Below are 27183 nucleotides of genomic sequence, written 5' to 3'. Positions count from 1 at the left end.
TTGTCAACATTATTCTCTTACTCCAAAAACAGTACACATTTCTATGAACAAAAAAGCCTGCATTTAGGGGTTTAAATAAAATGGAGTTCTTTCTATAACATGTATAGAATTTAGGGTCACTTCCACCACTAATGTGTTCATATGAATAGTAATTGCCATAAAATTGTAGTTTCAAGTTTCTACGAGCAAGTACATAACTTTTTATATACTTAAATTTGATACTATAATTTTTACAAATTTGAGTAAAAGTTCCTATTCATGCCACTATTACATACTTTGAGCAACCTTTTTCATAACTCTTTATTGGTGATTTATAGTTGCCAATAAAAAAAAATTACATTGCTGATTTTATTCAACTGGGCCAGGACTTAGTTCTTAACAAATACCTATGGCCGTAGTTCATACAGATGACATTTAATTTCCCAGGGGACTTCAATAAGTGCTGAAAAACAAACTACAAATTTATCCTCCCTTTCCTTCTGCACTGACCTAGGGCTCCTTTGCCCACCAGGCCCCCTGTGCCCTGCCAACATTCTGCCTGCTGCAGCTACTCTGGGAGTGCTTTTCCCTCCCTGAACTGCAGCTTTCAGAAACTGCTCATTCACTGGTGAATCAGGTCCCACCGGGGCCCTTCCATTTGACTTGTGGTGTATTTTTTAAAGTGATACCTCACTACATTTAGGAATAAATGAGTAACCCTATAACCCATGTTTAGTGTAATGTTTCTTGGCAATGAAAAAGTGAATAAAACCGAATTGATTCTATGACATAAATGAACCACTTGAAACACTTACTCTGCAGTATTACTATAAGTCAACATTTCCCATTAACCACCATAGTTAAGCAAGTCCAAATTCCTGCTATGCTTCAAGGGTATGGCATAGAATCATGAGACTGAGTTTTAGTACTAAAATAAAGTTATTGCATAACATAGTTAAAAACTATGTTCTCCATGAGAAAATTATTTTAAAACCAGATTTGAAATGAACTTAAAATATTTTAATAACAGAACAAAAGTAAAAACAACGAATTAAAAAGATGGTATTTCTGAAACATCCTTAGTAACTAAATATTTAATTTCATTTTAACTAAACTACTTAGAATATTATTGTTTTTATTTGAAAAGCAAATATCAAAAGAGATTTATTTTCTCCTCTGTTGAGCATGTTATCTACACAATATAAGTCAAATCACTTAGTTAAGGATGCTTGAAAATGAGTTCATTGTCTAGTAGAAGTCTTTCTGTTTTATACATAATAAATTATCTTCCTGTGCCACCTAAATCCCCACTAAATACATGAAAAATAATAAAACAAATGCACCTGTAAGATAAAAATATGACTTCTCAGAGTAATTTCACTAAGTTAAAACTTTTTCGTTTGCTTATGACTTTTGAGCCTTCTACAGTAAGTCAAATGAGATAATTTCATAGCCCTCTGTATGTTACATCTTTGTTAGAAATGAGTTTCATGTCTGATTAGGTAACTTTGTATTCTTTTTGGAAAATGCACTGGTACTTTAGTTTTGTTTGTTTGTTTTGTTTTATGTTTGCTGCATTGACGTTACTAAGCCAATGAAAGCCAAAATAAAAGACATGTAAGGCAGGAAGAAAAACTCCAAGGAAAATATATTGCTGGAAATTAAATTACCCATTTGAAAGTTAAAAACTTGAAGAACTGAATATTAACTAAATTTCATAGCAACAAGGATTTTGCTTGAACAAAGTCTCTGATAGTTCAGATTACTCAGGACATGTAAAAGAAGCAAAATTACAGTTAGTATGAAAATGCCAGGTAAATGGAAGCAAATTTCTTCATCTTTACCTTACTATCTGGTAGCCAAGCACTTTAAGCATTAAATGGAAACTTGTAGATTTGCAATTACATTCATTGGCATAGGGTTTACTATGTCAATTCAAATAATAATTACATGAATAACTTTTTGTGAGGTTTATAGGACCTTTGTTACTATCTTTGGAGTCACAAAATCTGTCCAGGAATACGATAAACTTGACTTTGCTGTGACCATTTCACAGTAGGTTAAATGTCCAGTTGCCATATTCTTAAAGCCCAAAGCTATGTGTTCAGTGACAAATTTGAGTTTGAATTATTTGGATCATTTTCTAATGTGAGCCATAAAAGTAGATAGCATAAATGCTTAAATGTGCTTTTTTGCATTTCTACAACCTAAAACCAGTTTGGTTGAAAAAAAAATAAAATTTAACAGCCTTTAATTTGTCATGTGGAACCTGATACCATGTGCATTTTATTACCTCCATATATTTATCTAAGTGAAACATAAAATGGTTGTAATAATGGAGAATTTAAAGTAGCTTTGGCACATGAGCAGTAATGCTAACTAATATGGTGAATAAGGGCTGAATGTAAATTCTCAGAATTTCTGTTTCTTGTGATATGTTTGCTAAAGTGAGTATATCTTGGATAACTGATAGAAACACACATAATCCTAATTAAGCTGTGAAGAACTTTGATGGACATAATGTAAATACAGGGAATAATCATTTCTATACAAGCCAAAGCCTTGTGTGTGTATATATATATTTTTTAATTTTCAAACTACAATACAGTGTACATTAAATCACAGAACCTGCCAAAATATAAACCCATTATCTCTTTGTATGCTGAATTAAGGCTCTAGTATTCTCAACTATGCATTCAGAGATAATCTACGTATGGCATATATCAGTATAATCAAATATCACCAGTTCCTATTGATTCTACCTCATTTATAGCTCTTGAATTGAACCCTTTTCCATTTCTGTTGCCATTTGGATAGGCCTTCAATTATATTTTATATGAATTATTCCAATAACTACAGTTCTCTTAATGAGACCAGCATTTCAACCCTCCAGCCCATTTTTGTGTTTTTGCCAGATTTGTTTGCCCATAAAACAAAGTTCACCATGTCACCCCTCTGCTAATAAACTTCTGTCAGCTTCTTCTTAATCCATAAGATCAAGTCTAAAACCATTAACTTGACTTACGTGTTCTGAAACAGACCCTACCACACTTGTTAGTCTGTATTCAGCCTACTCTTAAAATCATACAGCACTCCCAAAGGTGCACAGAACTTGTCTATTCTTCCTTCTGTGCTTGCCTTCTACTACTTACTCATTCACATGCTACCTTTTATTCTAAAGCTTGCAGGACTCTTGAGATAAAATTAGTTGAATCATTGAAGTGTGTTCCTCCTACAATAGTTGGCTCATATTTCATTAGAAATTATATTTATTATATTTTATAATAGACCAATGTTTTTATGTTCAGCTTTATTGAGGTACAAATCACCTGAAAATTACATATATTCAAGATTTTTTTTACTATTTTTTTTATTTTAGTCATTCTGATAAGTGTGGGGTGATATTTCATTGTGGTTTTAACTTGTATTTCTCTAAAAGCTAATGTTGCTGAGCATCTTTACACTTTTTTTTTTCCATCTGTATATCTATTTTGGTGAAATGTCTGTTTATGTCTTTTCTTTCTTTCTAATTAAATTGTTTGGGTTGTTTTTACTGTCAAATCATCAGAGTTCTCTGTATATTCTAAATACTAGTCCTTTGCTATGATGCATTCATACCGTATACTACTACTCAGTGATAAAAGAAACTGTTGATACATGAAACAACTTGGATGAATCTAAGTGAGAAATTCAAATGCCAAAATTTGCTTATTATATAAGTCCACTTATATCCATTCTTGAAATAAAAAAAAATATAGAACTGGATGACAGATTAGTGGTCATCAGAGTAAAGGAGGGAGTGGGGGCAAGTGGAAGTGGATGTGGTTATAAAAGGGCAACATGAGGGAACCTAAGGGAACCTTGTGGTGATGGGAATGTTCTGCATCTTGACTGTGTCAGTGTCAGCACTGTGGTTGTCCTGTTGTACTAGTTTGCAAGATATTTTCATTGGGGGAAACTGTAATGGGTACACTGGACTCCTCTGTGTTACTTTTTACAACTGCAACTGAATTTAAAATTATCTCAAAATACTGTCTACTTATTATTCTCCAGCTTTATTAAGGTATAATTTACAAATAAAAATTGTATATATTCAAGATGTACATTATGTTTTCATATATTGTGAAATAATTATCACAATGAAGCTAATTACATATCCATCACTTCATAAAGTAACTTTTTGTAGTGAGAATACTTAAAATCTACTTTTCTAGTTAATTTCAAATATATAATACATTATTTTCCCTCTTGCTACCATACATTAATTATAGCCATCATACTGTACATTAGGTCTCCAAAACTTACTCATCTTATAACTGTAAGTTTGTATCCTTTGACCAACATTTCCTTATTTCCCCCCATCCTTGACCCCTGATAACCATAGTTGTACTCTTTGCTTCTATGTATTTGGCTTTTTTTGATTCTGCATATAAGTGAGATCATGCAAGATTTGTCTTTATGTTCTGGTTTCCTTCACTTAGCATAAGGTCCAAGAAGTTCATCTATGTTGCAACAAATGGCAAGATCTCCTTCTTTTTTAAGGCTGAATAATATTCTGGGGTGTGTGTGTGTGTGTGTACATATATCCATTGACAGACTCTTAGGTTGTTCATTCATCTTGGTGATTGTGAATAATGCTTCAATGAACATAGGAGTGCAGACACTTCTTTGAGGTACTGATTTCATTTCTTTGGGGTATATATACAGAAGAGAGATTGCTGGATCATATGGTGGTTCTATTTTTTAATTTTTTTAGGAAACTTAGTACTGTTTTCCATAATGGCTATAGAAATTTATATTCTCACTAACAGTATACAAATGTTCCCTTTTCTCCACACCCTTGCCAGTACTTGTTATCTGAGGTGTTTTTGAAAATAGCCATCCTAACAAAAAAAAAGAGGTGATATCTAATTGTGGTTTTGAGACAGTATAGGGAAGAGACTCAGTCCTGGCAAATAACGGACATAATAACCAAGATCCCAGTGAGCCTCACATGTCCAGGCATACTCTCTCCACTACCTTCCTGCCTCTCTTAACAAACTGATATGCCTATAAATTTATAACATTCTGAGCTCCTTGAGGACAAAGGTAACTGCATTTATATTTGTATCTTTAGTGCTTAACACAGTGAATGTTCTCATTAAACTTTTGTTGAATGAATGAATGAATCCTGGAAGATCTGGAGAAAAGAATAACACAAAAATGTTATTAGGAAGTTGCTGAATATAGAAAGACTATTCCAACAGTCATAACGTATTCATTAAGAATGTCTTCAGACCTCTTTGTATAAACCAATCTTTTTCTCACCATCTACAGAATGATATGTTTTTCATCAGAATGATAAATCTCAATAGTAAAATATTTTAATTTTACATGACTTCAGTGTATAAATTTACAAAAGAATATCGATTCTATAAATAGACATTTACATTAATTTAATATAGACGCATATGTAGATACAGGTCCACAGATCTTGTCATTAAATGTTTACCTCCTACCGATCTCACTAGCTATCATCTATTTACATCTGCTCACGTATATGAAATCAGGCCATAAACTAAGTCAAATATTCTCTAGAAAAGATTAAAGATTCGTAGTGCTAGAATACTATGAAACTTATACTGACCTTCAGATTACTGGCCTGAATATGACTGATTCATGAAGGGATTGTGAATTTTGTAAGCAAATAAAACCTTGTGAGAGCCTAAACATTATTGACTATGTTTAGATAGATAACATAACATTACTTTGTATTTTATAATTTTGTATCAGAGAACTCTGCATAATAATAAGCACTCTATTGGGTTTAACATAGCATAATAATAAGCACTCTATTAGGTTTAATGTCATTTTCCGAACCAATAATAGGCTTGAATTAAGTAGTAAGGCCCTTGCCAAATGTCTTTTTAATTTTCAAAATGTTTTACATTCTAATGTAAAAAGCAGATATCAATATTTATAAGTCAAACAGAATACTTCAATTTGATATGAGAGACATACTCGAATACCATAACAAAAACTTCTTTGTTTCATTTCTATGTGTGAAAATGTCTGTCACTTACATGTATTGTCTTCTAATTGAGGGCATGATCACTATTAGAATTATGTATAATCAAATATTGCATTTTTTCACAAGAACAAAGTTTCAAATCCAATACTAGATAATATAAAAATCTATTTGACCTTTGTAAAATTACATTCAGTGATAACAAATTTAATTGCCTCGTATAAAAAGCCAAAAATATCATCAAGTCATAGAAGAAAATAAATTTTGAGTCTTTTACTTTAAGATTAAATACTGAAATTATTTTAATTATATTTTCTTTGCAACTTTTATTGATATATTATTATATTCTTAGTTTTTATATTCCATATTAGTTCTTGAAATAACTAAAAATACTTTATGCTGTATCATAATTTCCCACTATTGCACACTCTTCACTTGTTGCCTAAGAACAAGCTAAGAATCATGAGCATTAAAACCATTTTTTAAAATGTGATGAACCAATAAAAAATTAAAGGTGCACTTGGGTCTGCTAGATCAACACATTCTTATAATCCCCTCAAGGCCATCATACAGTTTGGCATCAACATTAAAGCTTTGAAAATTATATGACCATCTATTACATTTTAGATGTCACATGTCCTCAAACCTTTTCTATTATAACACAAGACAGAGTTACCATTTTTTAAAAGATCCCTCTGTTATTGATAGTTGTCTAAGGTGCTTCTTCCTTTTCTTTTTCAGAATGAAGAATAAATTTTGGTATTTTGAGTTTGGCACATCTGAAACTTTCTCAGCCACCTGCAAGAAGCTACATGAATCTGTAGAAATAGAAGTAAGAAAAAAATGAATTCTCTTTTGTAATACAATGAAATGGCTTGAGCTTGGTTGTTAGTATGTTTGCATTGGAGCCCATGGAATGAAATATATATTAGCAATCCACAGAGACTTACTCAAGATTTTAAATTGTCATTTCTTTCACTCATTTGGAATATAGCACTATCTGACATATTAAAGTTAAGTGTAGATATGGGTTGTTTTATGATAGTATAAAAGAATGAGAAGTGGAACACAACTTTGGAAATCGATACAGTTGTTACTGGGCATAGTGCAGCTAGAAAGGTGTAAGATAAAAGCAGCTGAAAAGAAAAAAGTTGCAGAATACATAAAAAATATTATTTTCGGGTCTCAATATCGTATAACCTTTAAAACACAGTTTGCTAAAATTGTACTTACTTTTATGAATAAAGGTTAAAAAGTATACTTTTCCATTCCATTCCCATTCATTAACTAGGTTTTCTCAGTTCCCAAGGTTGCCACTTCCCCATTACATTTATAGAAAGTGGAAATGCCAAGAAAGAGAGCAAAGATAGCAAGAAAAGACACATTTTAAAAAGACTTGGAGCAAATAGGTCTATAGAAAAAAAAAGACACTGTAGGACTCAAAATTTTGGAGAAATATTATAAAAGAAAATGCGTTATATTGAGAGATTTTTAGGGGTCAAAGAAAAAAGAAAAGTTGTATTTTGATAAATGATAAAGACAAAACCAAAAGAACAGAATTATGAAACATGAACACTTAATGACTAGTTGATATAAATTAAGAAACATTGGCTTCAACGCTTTTCATTTTAAAAATAAATGCAAAAATTTGCTACTGATACTTAAATTATTAGTTGCTTATATTCAGGTAATAAGTTTGGTAAACAGAAGTAGTTATGGACCACATAATGGCCTGACTAGGTTCTTCATTATCCTAACTTTCCAATTTGCTGTTATTAATGATACTACTACTCTCGGTGTAACCTTTTAGCACTTTTATCTCATCATGATTGGTAAATATAATTAAGTATTAGAATTGATGGTCACTGAATGGAAACAAACCCTTCATAACGGGATCAGATCATAACCTTTGAAAGGAACATAATAACAGAGGTGAAGGATTTGGGTTCAACATGGACTTTCTGTTATTATTATTTAGGATGATATATCTGTGTATATGTATGATATATGTACACATATAACTGTATACAAAAATGATATATATAACACATATATAACTATATACATGTATATCTATGTTACTATATATGTACTACAGTTACATATTTAGTTATATATTATATATGACATATAACTACATAGTTAAATATTTAGTATATATAGTTATGTGTCATATGTATTGTTATATACATATAAATATTTATGTGTATATATATTCAATAAAATATATACATTCCCCCTTTACTCTGAGAATCATTATTTTTTTTAAAAAACTGCTTTATATACTAGATTTTGAGTATTTCTTAACCTCAAAAATTATGCTCAAATACAATTCGCAGCAGAAGCTGAAAAGTTTTAGAAAAATTAGAAGTATGGCTTTGGTTGAATGTACGTGGAGATCCTGAATCCTCCTGCACCTCCCTTTACTTTATTCTACCCTTGAGCACAGATTGAAAAGCCATTGATCTATAAAATAAGATTCTATGTGTCACAAAGTAAAAAAACAAACAAACGAACAAAAATCTTTAAGTGTTGTATTTACAGCAAAATATTTTGAAGGAAAATACATTTGAAAATGGTGATTTGTAATGTGATAAATAATGATAAAATTAAGTGGTTTTGATCCACAGAGCTTGAGATCTTAAACTATTTAGAATGTTCTCCAAGAAATCTGGGCCTATAGAACTAAGTTAATGTTTCTTGGAGTGCTGTTTCCACTTACTCTCTCAGCCTGGCCTTCTAGCTCTGCATCCCTGGCTTATTTTGGGTGCTATTACATAATATTTATAAATCACAGCTGGCACTGTGTGCATGCCCCCTTGTATTTTTGCATATTTTGGGGCGTGTGTGTGTGTGTGTATGAATAGCAAGGCAAAATCTGCTTCTCTGCTCACTTTTTAATGAATCCTGTCTATCATATTAGCAGAATATGCCTTTCTACCCTCAAGGTTAGTTTATAATTAAATATAACAAAAACAGCAATTCGAAGATTTGATTCTGTTTGTTGTTGCTTCCTATTTGTCCTAAAATTATACCTACTATGGTTTGAAAAATATATAACAGAATAAACTACTTCAGTAAAAACAGAACCTCCAGCAATAGATAACGTGTTTTATAGGCAGCTTTTTCAAAATCAAACTCTCTTTTCTGTGTCTTTTTTATTTACTATTTCTCTTTCACATATGAGTTCCTTTGAAAGAGGGCAAACATTTGGGTTGATATGAATATCATGGAATAATAGTTAAGATTTACCTATTATTAACTGCTTCACAGGTGATGCTAAACAATGCACATATATTATTTGATTTAGTCTTCATCAAAACCTTATGATACTATTATATCTCCATTGCAGAGATAAACATTTTCTTCAGTAATTTAAGAGAAATAAGAATTATGTTGCTGCCACAATCTTTAAATCTAATGAGCAAATTGATTGAAAAATATATATATTTACACATATATGTAGAGTTAATGATACATAAAGTAGAATTTTTTAAAGATATTCATTTATCTTCTAACTTTATTACAAAAGATAAAAATAAATTTTTTAAAGTTACAAGAAAATATTTTAAAACCAATGTTTATATTAAAGTATTTGGGTGGGGGTGAAATGTGTGCCTAAGAAACTCAGGTCAGCATTTGGAATTGAAGATAACAGAGTTCATGAATGTTTAGTTTGCTCAGGGTACTGGGCAAAGTTAATGAGAGAATAAGAAAGCCTATTCTATAGATATTTCAGTCTTTTGGTTGACAGGGAGACTGGGAAAGATGGTAAATTTTAAAGCCTAGAATTTCCATCCCAAAATACTGATTTATTGTAATTATTAAATACTCCTAGAAACCTAAATGATCTCAATAATTAATAAATGGCATGAGTAGCATCAAAAACACAAAATAAATTAGCAGGATTCAAAAGACAATTGCTCAGTAACCTGGAAAACAGAGTTCTTAAAGGCAATAGCCAGAATTCCCAAGCACAGTCTCTGCCCCATGTGTCCTAATACCGAAATTACCTATAAAATAATGTTTTAGGTTTCATCTAGTAAAAATAGAAATTTTTATCTGATATAGACATAGAATCAGACCCACTATGGAAAAAAATTACAGTTTATCATTAATTGTATCTCATCACATTTACCATCCATACTCCAAAGTTCTTCGCATGTTTTAAATAGTCCTATCAACTGACATGTTAAGTGGATCTGAAACACTAAAGTCACATATAAAGCTTGTTTTTAACACCTCTGTACAATGTGACTCAGGACTCATTTATTCATGGATTAAAACACATTGGCAGAAAAACTGAAACTGTCTTCTTTTCTTTTAGATAAATTTGTCTCTGTAATAAGATCTTCCATTCTAAAACTGAAAAGAGTGGACAATGGCATCACAGCCTTGCACTCTATAAATAGCTCCCATAGTACTATATGTTAACGACCTTTTTTCTACCTAATAAAAATACTCAGGATTTATTGACTAACTGAGGCTGTTAGCTTTTAAGCTTTTATATTCTTTTCCTCTGTAGCTACCTTTTTAAAAGTCATAAATCTCAAAAGGAATGAAAATATTATCTGACACAGTAATATAACTTGTTTATATTTCATAGCCTTCACCTCAGCTTTTATTTTCATGCACTCAACTGGTGTGCTACAATTACTGGTCTCCATCAGAACCAGCACTGAAATTTTCCAGACTAATGAACATAATGTTAAAGCAAACAGAGGAAGGTAGCCTGGGGTCAAGAACAAGTGGAAACAAATCATTAATAAATAGCAATTTATTTAAGTACATTGTCCTGCTCTCAAAGGAACGTCAATGTTCTTCATCAGTTCTTGTTCTTTGCGACTCTTTCAGAATTTTTTTTTCACTTCTCAGAGAGCTACTTACTCTGTTTCCCTAAAACTAAACATGACAAGACTCTGAAGAGTGAAAACATGAATAATGGCATACACTGATGTTTTTCAATTGTCACATGTAACTCAGCTGGTTCAATTTTTTTTTTTTTTAAAAAAAAGAAGCCTCTTTGCAACATGCTCTCCTTTTCTGCAGATGAACAAAGGAATCCTCCTTCACTAATTCTGAAAGTAACTTGTCACAGTGGGGTTCTAAGGCCTAGTCAAATAATTGTCTTAGTGTACTACCTGCTGTGTTCAATATTGAGTGAAAATGGAAGCCAGGCCCCGACTCCAGCTTATTTCATGATTCTTCTGTTATTTAAATGATTTTAGTCAGTTTGGGGGAAGCCAGACCTTTATAAATTAACAGCAGGGAAATACCAAAGGTGTCAGATTGCATATTTATCATCTTTTTCGTGTAATACTTAAATATGTATTAAGAAGTGACTGACATAAATTAGGCAGATTTCAGAAGCCACAGGCCGTGGCTTGTAGAGGACCCCCTTCTGCTTGACATTTCATCCTTGTCAAAGATCAAATTATTTTAATTTAGGCTGCAAATTATAAGGAATGAAGACTTCTTTGTGGGAATTCCCTGTGGTAATCTGACTTTTGTTGTTACTGCTGCTTGTCAGTGTGCAAAAGATATAATATGCATGCAAATAAGGTTAAAAAATATGTACTATCTAATTATCCAGCCAGTACATTCCACTTGAAGACAGTGGGAGGCCTGACACACAGTATGTGTTTGATTCATTGAGGCCTGCAGGGTATTTACACAAGATTACTTTTAATTATGAAATTAATATCTGTTTATCTAGAATATATAGCGGTAAGTGAGTATACACATGACCAGAATTCTTTAGTAAAAAGAAATCATCTTAATTTAGCACAAGAAAAGGAGGAAAAAAGCACTGCTTTCTGCGGCGGTGGGGGGAAAAAAAGCATCATCCAGATCTTGGTTTCGCCCTCATTGAAACAAATTAAATGAAAACTTGGCACTTTCTCTAGAATTTGTTTCTACCCCTGCCAAGGAGTCTCAAGATGTGTTTCTTTATTTCACAGTTTTTATTTTTCGGTGAACAAGATGCAATCCTAGCTTCAGTATGATGAGGCGAATGTGGAAAAAGAGAGGGCTTTTTTTGTTTTGTTTTGTTTGTTTTTCATCATTTTCATGGAACGCTGTGTCTTCTGAGTTCAAAAATCATGACTTCCATGAGAAATGATGAAGTTAGTGTCAATAGCTTTTTCTGTACTAAGACATGGCAAATGAAATAATGCCACTGCAAACATATTTCAGTTAGGAAATGCATATCCCTCACAAAATTCTTTAAAAAACAAAGTGCTTTTATCTCTTTTCATATTCACTTATAATTGAAAATGGGATAATTTCTAGAAGGTATAATAATAACTAGCATTTTAGAGAAGACAAATGAATAAATAGTAATTTTAAAAATACAGAATAGTCTTGTCACTGTCCATATATGTCCATTAGTGGAAATGAATGGAAAATCCAAAAAACTAAAAAGTGACCGCTCTGAATATAACAAAACATTGTTAGTGAATTTTACATTTTTCATAATCACCAGGGTGTTTTGTCACTAGGAATTTAAGAAAAATTGGGCTGATTAACCTTCTTTTTTTTTAAACCCATTTTTGCAGCAGCTATAAAATCATGCTGGATTGAAGGTCTTTTAACTGCTACTCCTATTTCCCTCATTCAATCTGCCCGGTCCTCCATATTCATTTGGACAACTGTGCCTCTCATGGCCTTTGACATCTGCTTAGGACTTCATCTAGTCCAAGAAGTCATCCTTGGTAAATTGAGTGTGATTGAAATCTCTTAGAATCACTGTTTTGAATTTTACTTTTTTTTTTTAAACAAAAGTCTTTTAAGCTACTTCTTTCTCTGCCCCAAAGGTGTGAGACCAGGAGGCATCAATTTTGTTTCTTTACTTTCCCCCAATAGTACCTTGCAGTGTGTTCTAAATAGGGGCAGTCATCACAATTTCTTCCTAAAATTTGACCATAGTTTCCAGAATTAACCTTTGTGTAATACATTAGAAACTTGCAGCTGGTCAAATATATATGCAGATACTAACAAGTCTCTCCCAAAGGTTTTCTACAAACAAAGATATACTGGTGACTTAATTTGATCATTTTTAAGGACTACTAGAGATAACTGGTTAATGTTAGGGGCTATTTCATCTTTTATATTGACTCAGGGTAAGCGTTTAACTGTTCTTGAAAGCCTTGTGTGGAAATGACAACATTATGGATTTCAATGCTCTTATTAAAAGATAAGGAAATGAAAAAGAAGAAATCAGGGAAATAAAGATACTGTTTCTGTTTCTTTCTTTTTACCCATCAGTGTGATGGAGTACAGATAGATTTAATAAACATCTCTCTGGAAGGAATTGCTATTTTGAATATACCAAGCATGCATGGAGGATCCAATCTTTGGGGAGAGTCTAAGAAAAGACGAAGCCATCGACGAATAGAGAAAAAAGGGTCTGACAAAAGGACCACCGTCACAGATGCCAAAGAGTTGAAGTTTGCAAGTCAAGGTCAGTTTTCTAACAAGTAATTGTTAAATTGATTGTTAACCTGCTTTCAAAGTCTTCTTTAAAAGTAAAGAGTTTTCCATTGCTCTATAGTAATATATATTTTTTTACAGTTGTATTTTTCATATTATGAGATACCCATGTGTGATTAACTTATATCACAATAGATTATAACTCAAGTATAAATTGGCTACATTTTTCATTATTCTTTGTATATAACCGTTCCCACAGAAAATAAAATACATTTGGGGCATTTCATGGATAATAAAATAGAAGATATTGTACATTAAGCTCTTCTGAAATGTGATTGTCTTAAATAGGACATTTGAGATGCTGGAATAAGGACCTAGTTAAGGCTTTTCTAAGGTTGTGTTATAAGAGATTTTGTTCTTTTATGCTTTGGTCAGGCTATGAGATTGAAGGTATTTTACATAGCTGTTGTTCTAAGTACCACATATAACAGAATGTTTAAATATCCCATGATAAATTTTGGTTGTCTGCTGAATTTTTCCAGAAAGTTAGTAACAACAAGTAGGGGATCTGGGAAACAGAGAGCAAAAACCTAAAAAAATAGACTATACTAATTATGGGGAAAATTTTCAACTCTATCATAATATAGTTCTCATTGGGACATGATAGCTAATTCTTAAAGATTTTATAAACTAAGATATCAATGTGATATTCTGATAACTAATCATGTCCCAATAGTTTACGTATATAATTCTACAATATCATTTTTACCTTGTGGAATTAACCTAATACTATTGATGACACTGAGACATGAAAACATGTTGTCTCAGCTCAGTGCACCAAGGACAAAATATGAAGATTTCAGTGTTAATAGACTAATATAAATAAATTACTAAAAAATGAAATAGAATAAAGTGAGAAAATGGTTGGTGGGCTTTATGGTGGTGGGCAATAGCTTTATGTTTTGGTGTCTTTGAGTACCTGGTTCAAGTTTCAGTAACAGGCAGTGACTTCTGTTATATAAAATTTGGTACCATGAAAGTGAAAAAGATTGATGGAGAAAGTGTTAGGTATTCTCTTGAAAGAAATGCTTATCACAGCTTGCCAATGACAGGTGGTTTTGATGCCCTTAAAATGTGTAAGCAATCTTGGAGAACTGTATTAGTACAAGCAAGTTTATAACAAATCAATTAAAAATTATATACTCAAAATATAACTGTATGAAAATATGGAGGAAAATAATATTTTGAAGGAGAAATATAGAGAAAAAATGAGAGGTTTGTGCTATATGAATTAGAGGAGGAAAATAAATATAATTATAATTTCTAGAAGTTACTGACATTAATTTATATTTGTATTTAAATATACATTTAAATATAAAATTAGATTTCTTAAAAGGGTAGTGAAAAATTCTAAGTATTGGAATTAGCTTAAGGATCATACTAAGACCAAACTTAAAAAACTCTTTTGTAATCGTGTAGGCTATATTATTATGTACCACATATGTACTCCTTGCTTCCTTCCTTAAAACTATTTTTACTAAATAATATATACAAAATAATTTCCAGGTTAAGTTTTCTGTTTGGTCACTACATCCCAATACTTGTTGGTATGTCATTCTACACATTCCCGATACTTATACAAATTGATTCTCAATGGCTCAGCTGCCAACTACATTCACTGAGTTGCCAAACATTTCTTAGATACATGACTGTGCTTCACCCAAACACGTCTGTACATTCTGGAGCTGCTGCTTACATGTCATTTACCTGGGCTCACTCACCCTCCTTTGTATGATTTTTTTCAGGAACACACATTTAGAATAAACTACAGACAAACCAGACTCAAATATTGTCATAGGCTGTCAGCGCCTGTAACTATTGGAAAAGCGCTCTCTTCCCTTTCTGTCTTCTTTCTTTCTACTGTGGAACTATTAGAACCAATTTCCCATAAATACTGGGAAATGAGGAAGTGGGAATATATAGGCCTGGTGACTCAGTAATACATTTTTCTCAGTACACAGATGGGAAAAAGTTAAAAAACAGTAGAGCTCAGAGAGGTTTCAAAGGTCATTATATGAGCAAAAACAGAAGTATGCTAGGCTCAATTTTTGTTCCCTGACTTAACTGACTAGCTTATAGTTTTGATTTAGTATTATTTCAGGATAAATATAATCTCAGAACCAAGAATGACCTTTTGAGTTGGTCATTTTTTAAAAACCTGTAATATATTAGTCTTTTCTTTTTAGCGATTTCAGTATTGTTTTCACTTTGAGATATTTTGCAACAGAATACCAAAAGTATCTCAGAATGCTTCTAAGTTTTGATTTCATATTTATTCTGCTAATTCTTCAATGTTATGCTTAATAGCCAAAAACAAAATTTGCTACTGAGTTAGTCACATTTACCCCTTTCCTAAATAGTAATATTTCTATCACTTGATTTTGTTTTCAATTTCTTGATATAAAAACAGCGATAGGGCAGGCATGGTGGCTCACACATGCAATCCGCACACTTTGGGAGGCCAAGGTAGGAGGATCACTTGAAGCCGGGAGTTCAAGCCCAGCCTAGGCAACATACTGGGAAAGGAGGAAGTGGAATAGCACCTATTGGGTGGCACAGGCCTACAGTCCAAACTACTCAGAAGGCTGAGGAGGGACAATCCCTTGACCCCAGGAGTTCAAGACTGCTGTGAGCTATAGTTGAGCCATTACACTTCAGCCTGGACAATGAAGCAAGGACTCTGTCTCTAAAACAACAACAACAACAACAACAACAACAAAAAGCAATAGTATTAAATGTGAGGATCAATCAGTATTTCAAATTTAAATGTATTTCAAACTCACACAAAATTATTATAAGCACTGACTTTAGAATGAATATGGCCAATATGGCTCTAGTCCAACTCATTTTTAACTTACAATAAAATTAATAACTTTCACTGTTAGAAGATACATGAAATGAAATGAAAAACTTAATAATGTAATTTTCTTCTTGTTCTTTCTTAAAATATTAACTAACACTGTTTCTCATATGCCTCTGTAAAAAATCATCAGAAGTTTCAACTAAATTTTTACACTGTTGAAATAGATACTTGCTTTCATAAACTTTAGATAGTTTCTTTTGGAAGGGGAGAAAATGGGGGAAGCATATAACTAAATTCATGTACTTATTTTATTTAATAAAAGGATTTAATTTGTTTTAAGTTTACTCTTTTAATTTAAAGAAGTATCATAGTCCAAAGGTATGAGATCAGGTTTGGATCATTAAGTCCGTATTTATACTAAACCATACATAATCTGGGACTTATGCATAATTTATTTGCTTGCAATCTTTGAAGACACTCACATAATAAAATCAGAATATCTTCAATAAGTTCACTGGTTGGAAATTTTACTGTTTACTTTAGAATTGACAAAATTATAAGTAATTCATTTAATTACATTATTCCAGCAAAATATTCTAAAATAGTCGGATGCAATTCTGAAACATATTCACATTCGCACTCAACTAATGCAGTAGACATTTTCTTTCTGTGCATATGTGATTGTAAATACAAATAAATGTATTATATGTAGATGGCATAGTCTTGAAGCAAAACTGTAAACTAGGCCAAATTAGTCTTCAGTTCTCTTAGCCTTAACATTCGATCTTTCCCATGTCTTTCAGTGGCTGAGTTCATCTTTTTCTCCCCCTCTTCTGAATTAAACTCAGAAAGATGTCTAATAAATTCATTCACATTAATGGATAAATGACTGATTGCAGATGAAAGTAGAGGTATTTGCATTTTAAAAGATATAAAGGCCTTTAGCTAAAACATTATTTTTCAAACTGTATTCCACTGAGTTATAACTGCAATTCTTCAGCAGTTCTGTAATAAATGTAACAAAAAATTCATTGCCAGATTTTGGGACAAAAAAAAAAATCTATAATAAAAAATATATTTATCATATTAACAGTTATCAAATCATTAACTTGTGTTACTAGACAAAAACAACTTCTCCTCCTTCTCTTCCTCCTCTTTTTTCTCTCTATATAGGTAGATGAATATATAGATAGTTATACATACCCATACACACACACGTATATATATGCATATAAAGAAATGAATAACTGGCATTCACTGGAAAGTCTGTCAATCTGCAATGGACATTTAAAAATATGTTTCTGCACATTTCGTGAGAAATACTGTGCAAATGGGCACATTAGCACTACAGTGCATGGGAACCACATGCAATTAAAAGGCCAGCAAATTCAGCTACTTTGGCATGTCACAAGCACCAAACAACATATGGCAATCAGTGTACATGAAAACAAAGTGACAATACCTAAATGAAAATGTGGACCACCATAAGATGTATTTTTCTTCATGAAGAAATTGTATCAGTTAACTAACTCCCCCAAATATTAATAATTTTGTACTTGCTTATATATCAAGCACACTTTTATCAGAGAAGATTTAAACATGCTCACAACTGCATGTAAGGAGCCAGCAAATGACATTGGAGCATTTCAGGTATGTACACAGAATAAAATAAATTTGACTAATTGAAGCTTTGCAGTTCAATTCAATTCAATGACACAGCAAGTATCATTATGTCATGAATTTGTTTTGTCGAAGGTGAAAAATTCTGTTAAAAAGATACTTTTGAAAAGTATGTTTTAACCAAGAGTGAGGACCTCTCGAGGAATATGAATCAATATAGTTATTCTAATTGATTTAGCTTTGAAGATCCAAGTCCAACTATTCCAGTTTTCGGTAGTGGAAACAGAATGGTTCAATATGGCTGAAAAGCAACACATTCATACTATTTAACTATATATATGTGTGTATCAGGATATTGCCAATACCACAAAACCAAAACAAAGTGCAGGAATCTATGAAAAATAAGAGATTATCGCATTGCAATTGTCCTCATCAAAATAGATCCATATTCTCACAGATTGATTGTGGGTTTTTTGTTGTTGTTGTTTGTTTGCTTTGTTTTGTTTTGAGACGGAGTCTCACTCTGTTGCCTAGGGTGGAGTGCAGTGGCGCCATCTCGGCTCACTGCAAGCTCCACCTCCCAGGTTCACACCATTCTCCCGCCTCAGCCTCCAGAGTAGCTGGGACAGGCGCCTGCCACCATGCCCAGCTAATTTTGTTTTTGTATTTTTAGTAGAGGCAGGTTTCACCGGGTTAGTCAGATGGTCTCGATCTCCTGACCTCACGATTCACCCTCCTCGGCCTCCCAAAGTGCTGAGATTACAGGCATGAGCCACTGTGCCTGGCCTCTCACAGACTGATTGTATTGAGAGTGTTAGCAATTAGAACTCCTAAAATGGATTTGCACAAATAAAATTTCAATTTTCTCTTTTACTTACTGGTTTATAAAATGTTGATTTGTTTAAAATGAAGTTGTTGACTGCTTTAAAAAGTTTGATAACCACTGAGCAAAAGTAATTATATTCAAATTATAGAGTTTCAAACATTTGCCAGAAGCTAAGGGAGCAGCTGGACTTTCCGCCTGAAACCTCATTAAGTAGGTGACTGTCTACCCTGCATATGGATACAACTGTCCAGGTACCCATCATGCAAAAGTTTATTTAAAAACTAATTAACATATTATATTGTCCAGACAAGTTTCAGTGATTTCATTCACTTTTAACAATGCTACTCTTTTCTTTGGGCAGAATTTCCCAAAACCCAGCAAGGACTCCACTGATGGAAAATGAGATGGGTTAGTGGGTACATGGACGAAAATTTTAAAAGTTTAATGGTTTTATATTTACTATTACAGTTGTCTTCTCTTTGTGGTAAGAAATGCTGAGGTTTTTACTATCATTTATAATATAAATCAAAATTTCTTTTAAAAATTAATTCATTTAAGTAAAAATAGAGTAAAACAACCCACCTGATAATTTAGAAGATACTTAGATATTGCCAAAATGGTGAAGGTGAAGTCAGAAAGACTGAAGTTTAGAAAACTACACCCAGCTGTTGCAGTTTTCACCACCTTGATAGTGTCTGCATAGCCCCATGTGGGAATACTTAATCACTTCTATGCATTTCATGAAGGCGGCATAGTGTTCACGGTTCTTGGTGCAGGCACCAGATTCCAGCTGGCTGGGCTCAAACCCCAACTCTGCTGCTTATCTGGACAACTTTGGGCAAGTAACTTCATCTCCTTGTACTTTAATCTCCCTATATCTAAAATGGGCACAAAGAATGATGCCTTCCTCATATGGTGACTGTGAGAATGAGAAAAGATAGCCCAGATTAGAAGCTTAGAATAGGGGCCAGTCCATAGCAAATGCCTAGTTAATGCTAGCTAATATCTCTCATGGAAACACTCAGGCCAAAAAAAAAAAAAAAAATCAAATAAGTAACCCCACGTGGAAATACTTTACTGTAAACATTGTTTTTATTCTTCATCATCTTGGATAAAATTTACTATGTATCATTTCCCCCAGAATAAACTTTTCCATACACTTTGCACCAAACATATCCTCATCCTACCCTATTTGATCTCTCTGTGCACTGTTGGGAGAGACTGTGTATCTGACTGGCTGTCAAGGAGTCTCTCTACTCAAGTGACTTTATTACTATTAATTTTGTTAACTCCCAGAAATTATGAAGAAAAGCAAAACAAAGCAAGACAAACCAAATTGATCAAAGAGAATAAATGAGCTGATGTCTGTGAAAGCTTGGCAAAACTTAAATTTCTTTTGCCTCTGAAGATAAATATGGTTTCTAGCTCCAATGTCTTCATCTTTAAAGATGAGTTTTGGAAGAGCTCACTGGTGGTGAGTGCTAGAAGAAATGAGATTAATCTATGTGTGCTTTACATTATATTACCCAGATAATTGTACGAAGTATTTCAATATTAAGATTCTCACACTTTGTATACCTTGTAAAAGTTATTCTTATTTGAAAGTTGATGGCAATGGACATTTGTCATCCATTATTATCAATTTTTCTAGACATTTCTATGGGTTATTTAGGGTAATTTAGAAAGCAGTGTTTTAAGTTGTCTAAATATAAATGCAATATTCATTTTAGAACTGTAGATGATATATTTGGCGTTCGAACACCGGCAAGCAGAACAATTTCCAAGCATTTAATTTCAGTGATTAAATCAATTAAATTTAGAAACGACAAAAGGATTTCATGCAGCATTATTATACCTGGTTGTTAGAATTGTTGAAATAGATAATGGCATTTGAGATGCTGCATTTCACAAAAATATATGCATACACCAATACCATGATATTTTCATTGGTTGAAAATAGACAGATCCAAACATTTGCTACCTAGTAACCTTTAAGTAGATGTCTCAAAATGAGGTCCTAACTATGTTTTTAAACTGCCTCCTTTGAAATTTTTTAGCAATGTTAATGCAAATAATAGCACATGCTTAATAAGACTAAATATCAAAACTGCTGTTAAATTTAAGATTACATCATATACCCAGGTATCTTAATGTGATGGCTCTAAGATTTTTTTCAAGTTATAATTTTAAAGTTTGTAAAAAGTAATAAAAAGAAATTAGAAAATATAAGGCATATTTCTAAAATGTAAAAATAAAAATATTTTCAATATATAATACCAGGTACTCTTATCTTTTGTTTGGCTATCCTATAAAAGCATATACATTATCAAGAAGCATTAATGAAATTTCTATTTGTCATAGTACTGTAAAAACTGCAGACACTGGTAGCTCCTAGAAATTTAAAAAGCACAAACTAGAAATATGAATAATATTTTAGAGGAACTGAGCCACTAGATGACAATATTTAGAACATATTTTCATATCCCTTCTGAAGCTATACAAATTACCTTTTCATGACCATCATTATTGCCCCCTTTCCCCTTGTTCAACAGTAAAATTTTAAAAAATCTGATGTGCCATATAATTTTAAAAACAAAATCTGACAAGCAGTATAATGCTATAACCTTTTACAGTAGAATTGGTAGGACTGCAAAGTCATTTTAAATTGAATATAACAGATAAGTAATCATTTAAACAGAAAAGTGGTGTTTTCTAGTACATAAATGAAGTCATCACCATTGATCATCAACTTCTTCATTCCTGAAAAGAAGCTGAAATTAGGAAAATGGACAAAATCCAAAAAGGTACACAGGAATGGCAGAATAATGAGCAACTTTCTATCACCTAATGAATGTAGGGAAACAAGAAAAATGAGTTTTTAGCACCAGTCACATTTTGAAAAATATATGGTTTATTAATCAATTTAATAGTTGCAAGGGAAAAAGGAAATGAATGTGTTAACTCTGGATTTTAATTAAGGCTCAGATTGTTAATCTTGTATGACTTCTGAGGAAGAATACCTTGTTTATTTTCAAAATTCTATATGCTATTCTAAAACCCTTCTATATTTCTAGCGATTGAATTTTGCAACTGCAGACAAGGTTAGAAAATACAAATGCTTTAATGGGTATGTTCTGTAGACCCTGATATCTGATATCAGTGTAAAATTATCATCTTATTTGTTTCTGTGGCACAGTTGTCCAGTCCTCTGTCTATTGAAAATAGTGGCAGATCACCTACCTAGAGTAAGGCTGCATCTTAACTTTAAGTCAATTTAACATATGCAGTGGTAGAAATATAAAACAGATTTCCAAACTAAATAAATATTTCCTGATAATATAATGCTCAAGTAATTAAATAACACATATAGAGTATACCTTCTCATAGCAGACACATAAAGTTTCCAAATATGAATCCATACACATTTCCTAAATATAAAGCTTGATAGCAATCTCGCTCTTTGAGGGTAATGATTTGAAGCTAAGGTGGTAGATAGCTCCCCAGAAAATTACAATTATTTTTTTCTATCATCAGGATATCTGACAATAAATTGGGGAGGATTTTTAAAAAACATAAGCATTAAAGAACTATTAAAAAGACATGAAATCAATTACAGAAAGTATGAAACATAAGTCATGGTTACTTTTTTATTGATATTAAAAACCATTTTCCTTGTTCCTCCAGATAGAGAACAGTAACTGAGAAAAACTATAACCTAATTGAGAATAAAACTTCAATTGTACCATTTTGTGAAATGACATCTCACCAGCAATTTAAAGTTATACCAGAAGAGATATCAGGCTTTTATTTTACCTTCTTTATTTATATTTTGTTTTCTAATAACTTTAATGGATGTGATATAATGGCCACACTCTAGCACTTGATTCTTCTTGCACACATTTATCTAAGAAGGGTGATAGGAGGGTCCAGTGAACTGCAAAGAAACTTGTTTCTTGAAAAATCAAATCTCATCATCTACTAGTATTTGAGCTGTATGTATCTGAATTAAACAAAGCAGCTAACCATTGGAGTTCCACTGCCATGAGTTTAGTTTCCATGAATATAGTCTTTTATTATATAGAGCTAATTATCACGTGAATAGTAGCTCCTTGGAAGTGTGAAGCCATTCCGTTTCGTGGAAATACATAGAAGCTCATATAGTTCACGAGTTCCACCACATTGAGAGTAATCGTTCTCTTGGCTTAATGAAAATAGTTCCATTGTTCTTCTTTTAATAAATTTGAGTTTATCAACTCAGGTTATTATTTTAATGTCTGCTTTAGGCAAGGTTTGTTAGCTGTTGTACAGTATCAGATATTAATCAGATTAAGTATTGACATCTGAATATCATAAGGTGACAGACATTTGCAGGAAGATTACAAATCTACATGGATAAACATGACTAATGTAAAATAGCCCTGGGGAGCATTTTTTAGAAAGTTCAAATACCTGATGAACGCTGCACTGTTATTTTAATTATCCCATAATATGGCACAAAATAACAATCTCATTTCATCCTTTTATTTACAAAGCTGCTTCCATTATCATTATATTTTACCTGCTCAGGCTCTGAAAGATTACTCCTCATTGAGAGATTCATTAAAAGAGAATAATTATATTATATTTCACAGATTGGCAGAAAGAAAATGTATCTTTGAACAATTCCATTTCCCTGAGCAGTTGTTCATTTCAGAGTTGAAGACAGATCTATTAAGTACTTTCTACCCTTTTTAAACATGTCAAAGCTAACTATTAATACTGAAATTAGTAATTTGGCTCTGGTTTAATAAAAAATCAGCTGCTATTTGTAAAACTGAATTTCTGTGAATAAAACACAAACAATATTTTCAAAAATACTAACAAAGAACATTAAATAATTTTATTTTGCAGAATATATAAATGCATGTCTCTTCTGATAATTATAGCCCTTAGCACACTGTCTTGCTTTCCTACTAATGCTTCTTAACCCAAAAAGCTACATAAAACATATTTTCTTACTAAGTCTGTGATATTCAAATTTTCAGAGTATCCTGTTAGAAGAATAGTAAGAGATGGAAAGTCAACTAGTATCAGAGAACATTCCATTTTTAGATTTACTGCAAGAACATTTCATGGAATTTGTGATAAAAAGTTTTATTCAAAATTAAAAAGTCATGTGCACAAAAATGTGACTTCCATATAAAATAGGTTTGAGAAGTCATTTCATATTTTAACGTGTTTTTGCCATGAAATAACATATAAGTAACTGAGGATGCTACTTATACATTTCTCTAGTAAGTAATTGAGCAAAAATGAAATATTGTGTTAATCAGTGACGGCTTTACAAATATTTTTATACTTGGTGATAAATACTTTTTTCCCCAAATGTCCTCGGTATTTTTGTCTTTTTTTCACGACATCACTCTGGCCAGCTCACCACGAGTGCAGTATCAGAATATCTAGTGAGTCTAGTGGGAAGCAAGGAGTCAATGCATCTTTTACTCAGTCTGAAAGTATGAAAATGCTCTTTTGATTTTAAAAAGACAGTAATTGTATCAAATTTAACCATTTAAAATGTGTGTAGGATTTGAGGAGCCCTCAGATATGCAATGAAGTAATCTGCGTGTCTCATTTTAAAAGTATGTTAACTAAAATATACTGACATATTAACAGTGTTGTTTTGAGTTGGATATTTTATACGTTTGTGTAGTTAGATATTATTTTCAATTCTTTGTTAATACATTTTCTGTTTCTTTTTAAATTACTGGAAACAGTTTCTTCCAAAGGTTTTCAATAAATTCCTTATTGTAATTGTTTTGTTAAGATAAACTATTTTAAATTTCTGTTTGCTTTTTTGTTTGTTTGTTTCTCATTTCTGCTGTTTGTCTTTTGAATATTTTATATGTTATCTTTGTAAACATTACTTTTCATCCAAATGTTCATGTAAAAGTCAGCAATCAAAAAGGAACTATAACAGGTGTTTTCGTTCTTGAGGAATGAAATGAATGTGCTGTTTATGGTAGATACTGAAATTTAACTTCCTTTGCAATTCAAGAGCCATTCTGTTATCCAAAACATTTTTAAAAAATCAAAACTGAAATAAATGAATTACTCTAGGTATAAAAGTTGAATTAAACTAAAAAACAAAACTGACATTTGAAACCCCTGTGGTAGACTTTAGTACACATGAGTATTTACTAGTGAGTACTCAGATATGTCTTGTGTATATGTGTTGTAATAGAGTGTGTGTGCATGTGTGTGTTTGCATGTGTACTTATATTGTTAATGGGGACAAGCTAATAATGGACATGTAGATATCAAAATAAAGCATGGAATAAAAACATACTTGAACACAAATCATTTTGGAAGCCCTAATCAGAAAATCAGGCATGCAAAGTATCACTTCAAGAGGAAGGCGGGTTCAGTGGTGTTTTTGTTTTGCAGAGGAAGCTGATAGTAGGAAACAACAAAACAAGGTTCTCTAAGAAAACAAATCATTACGCCATTACCCCAAAGGAAAGGAGGATGAAAATGTATAGTCAGGAGAAGGGAATTCCCTCTTTTGTCTTAGTTTTTTTTTTTTTTCTTCCACTAGTATTATCTCTTAAGAATAATGTTTTCTTCAGATTCATTACTAGTCCTCCTCGAGGTGAGAATGTCCATGCTGTGGTGATTCCTGCCACAGTAGTTGAACAACCCACTCTTCTCGGTTGACCCTTGTAGCACTGCGGCACCTGACTCATGCACCAGAACACAGTAGCTTGGGTGGGAAGACATTAATTCTAAGACTGTACTGACTTTTCTTTTGGTATTTTTTGGTTTTCAGTCTTCCCAAAGGTGCATGATAAAAATGAGTTATCATATTCCATGGGCAAGGGAAAAAAAGAGCAAATTAGTATCACACCAACTGGTTTATCAGAATGCTCAACTTACCCAGGCTGCCTTCCTTCAACTTTCTTTTCCACTTAGTAGCCGCTGATAGGGAAGACTTTTGACATGGACATTAAAGGCTACTGCGTTTCCTACACACAGCTTTTAGTTTTTAGTTTTGTGCACTATAAGTGAGAGGTAACAACGTGCTAGCAGCTCTCGCTCGCTCTCGTCGCCTCCTCGGCCTTGGCGTCCGCTCTGGCGATGTTCCAGGAGCCCTTCAGCCCGCCGCTGCGCTGTGGAGACCCCTCTCTGGGGCTGGCCAAGGCCAGAGCCGGCTCCCTCTGCTCACGGGGAGGTGCGGAGCGGGAGGCGTGCGCGGGAGCCCGAGGTGCGTGTGGCGCTCGCCGGCAGGCGCGGCCGGCAGGTTCTCGGTGGGCGCAGGCTCAGCGGACCAAACTCGGTGCGGCCGGCTGGCGACGGCTATGCTTGACCGGGACGAACTCCCTCTGGGCTGCCGGAGCGCCTGGGCTAGGTGCTGCGAAGTCTCACCGTGGGTGCTAGGGAGATGCTGCGAAGTCTCATCGTGGGTACCAGTGAGAGGCCGGCTGGGCTTCTAGGACAGGTGGAGACTTGGAGAACTTTTCTGTCTAGCTAAAGGATTGTAAACGCACCAATCATCGCTCTGTGTCTAGATAAAGGTTTGTAAACACACCAATCAGCAATCTCTGAAAACAGAACAATCGTCTCTCTGTAAAATGGACCAATCAGCTCTCTGTAAAATGGACCAATCAGCAGGATGTGGGTGGGGCCAGATAAGGCAATAAAAGCAGGCCATGGGTGCTAGCAACAGTAACACATTGGGTTCGTGTTGCAGTGTGTGGTGTCTTTTTTTGTTGCTCTTTGCAACAAGTCTTGCTGCTGCTCACTCTTTGTGTCCGGTGCTGCCTTTATGAGTTGTAACACTCAGAGCAATGGTTTGCGGCCTCACTCTTGAAGCCAGGAAGACCAGGAACCCACCGGGAGGGATGAAGAACTCCAGATGCCCCCGCCTGGACTGTGAAGGTCTGCTGCCTCACTCCTGAAGTCAGCAAGACCACGAGCCGACCAGAAAGAGGAAACTCCGGACGTCTGAACATCAGAAGGAACAAACTCCGGACAGATCATCCTTAAGAACTGTAATACGGTGAGGGTCCGTGGCTTCATTCTTGAAGTCAATGAGACCAAGAACCTACCAATGCTGGACACATAAGCACATGACTACAATAAGTTGTATGGTTAAAAACAAAAAAGAAATCTGCGATCTAATTATCTTTGCCACGTCAGTCTCATAACCTATATAAATGGACATAAACATTTCTGACTTTTCTACCTCCTTGTGTGATTTTTACAGTTCTACATTTTAAACAATGATTAAGTAGAAATGTAAGATAATACTCTGTAAAATTTAAAATATGCACAAAGCTACCCATCTAGAATATTTGAAGCACATCCAAACATACAGCCCACATTTACTGCAGAGGTGAAGGGGCCATTTTCTAACTGCACCAGTAGCCCTTATAGAAATGAGTCCTGGCACCACAGAAGAATAAAAATAAATACCCATTT

General features: G+C 33.3%; 1 protein-coding gene across 21 annotated transcripts in view; it reads left to right on the top strand.

The window, feature by feature from the left end:
* Positions 1-27183, top strand: part of LOC105475613 (diacylglycerol kinase beta) — an 835473-nt gene that overhangs the window by 633899 nt on the left and 174391 nt on the right. For 20 of the 21 annotated variants that reach the window (XM_071094904.1, XM_071094900.1, XM_071094901.1 and 17 more), the window contains 2 exons: positions 6728-6818; positions 13253-13448. In XM_071094904.1, the coding sequence (XP_070951005.1) occupies positions 6728-6818; positions 13253-13448 (287 nt within the window). Of the gene's footprint in view, positions 1-6727; positions 6819-13252; positions 13449-18874; positions 19780-27183 lie in introns of those variants that run through there. The other variant, XM_071094905.1, reaches the window with a different exon arrangement.

Source organism: Macaca nemestrina, chromosome 4, assembly GCF_043159975.1.
Source record: "Macaca nemestrina isolate mMacNem1 chromosome 4, mMacNem.hap1, whole genome shotgun sequence".
NCBI classification, from domain to species: Eukaryota; Metazoa; Chordata; class Mammalia; order Primates; family Cercopithecidae; genus Macaca; species Macaca nemestrina.
This window is presented reverse-complemented; position numbering and strand designations above follow the sequence as displayed.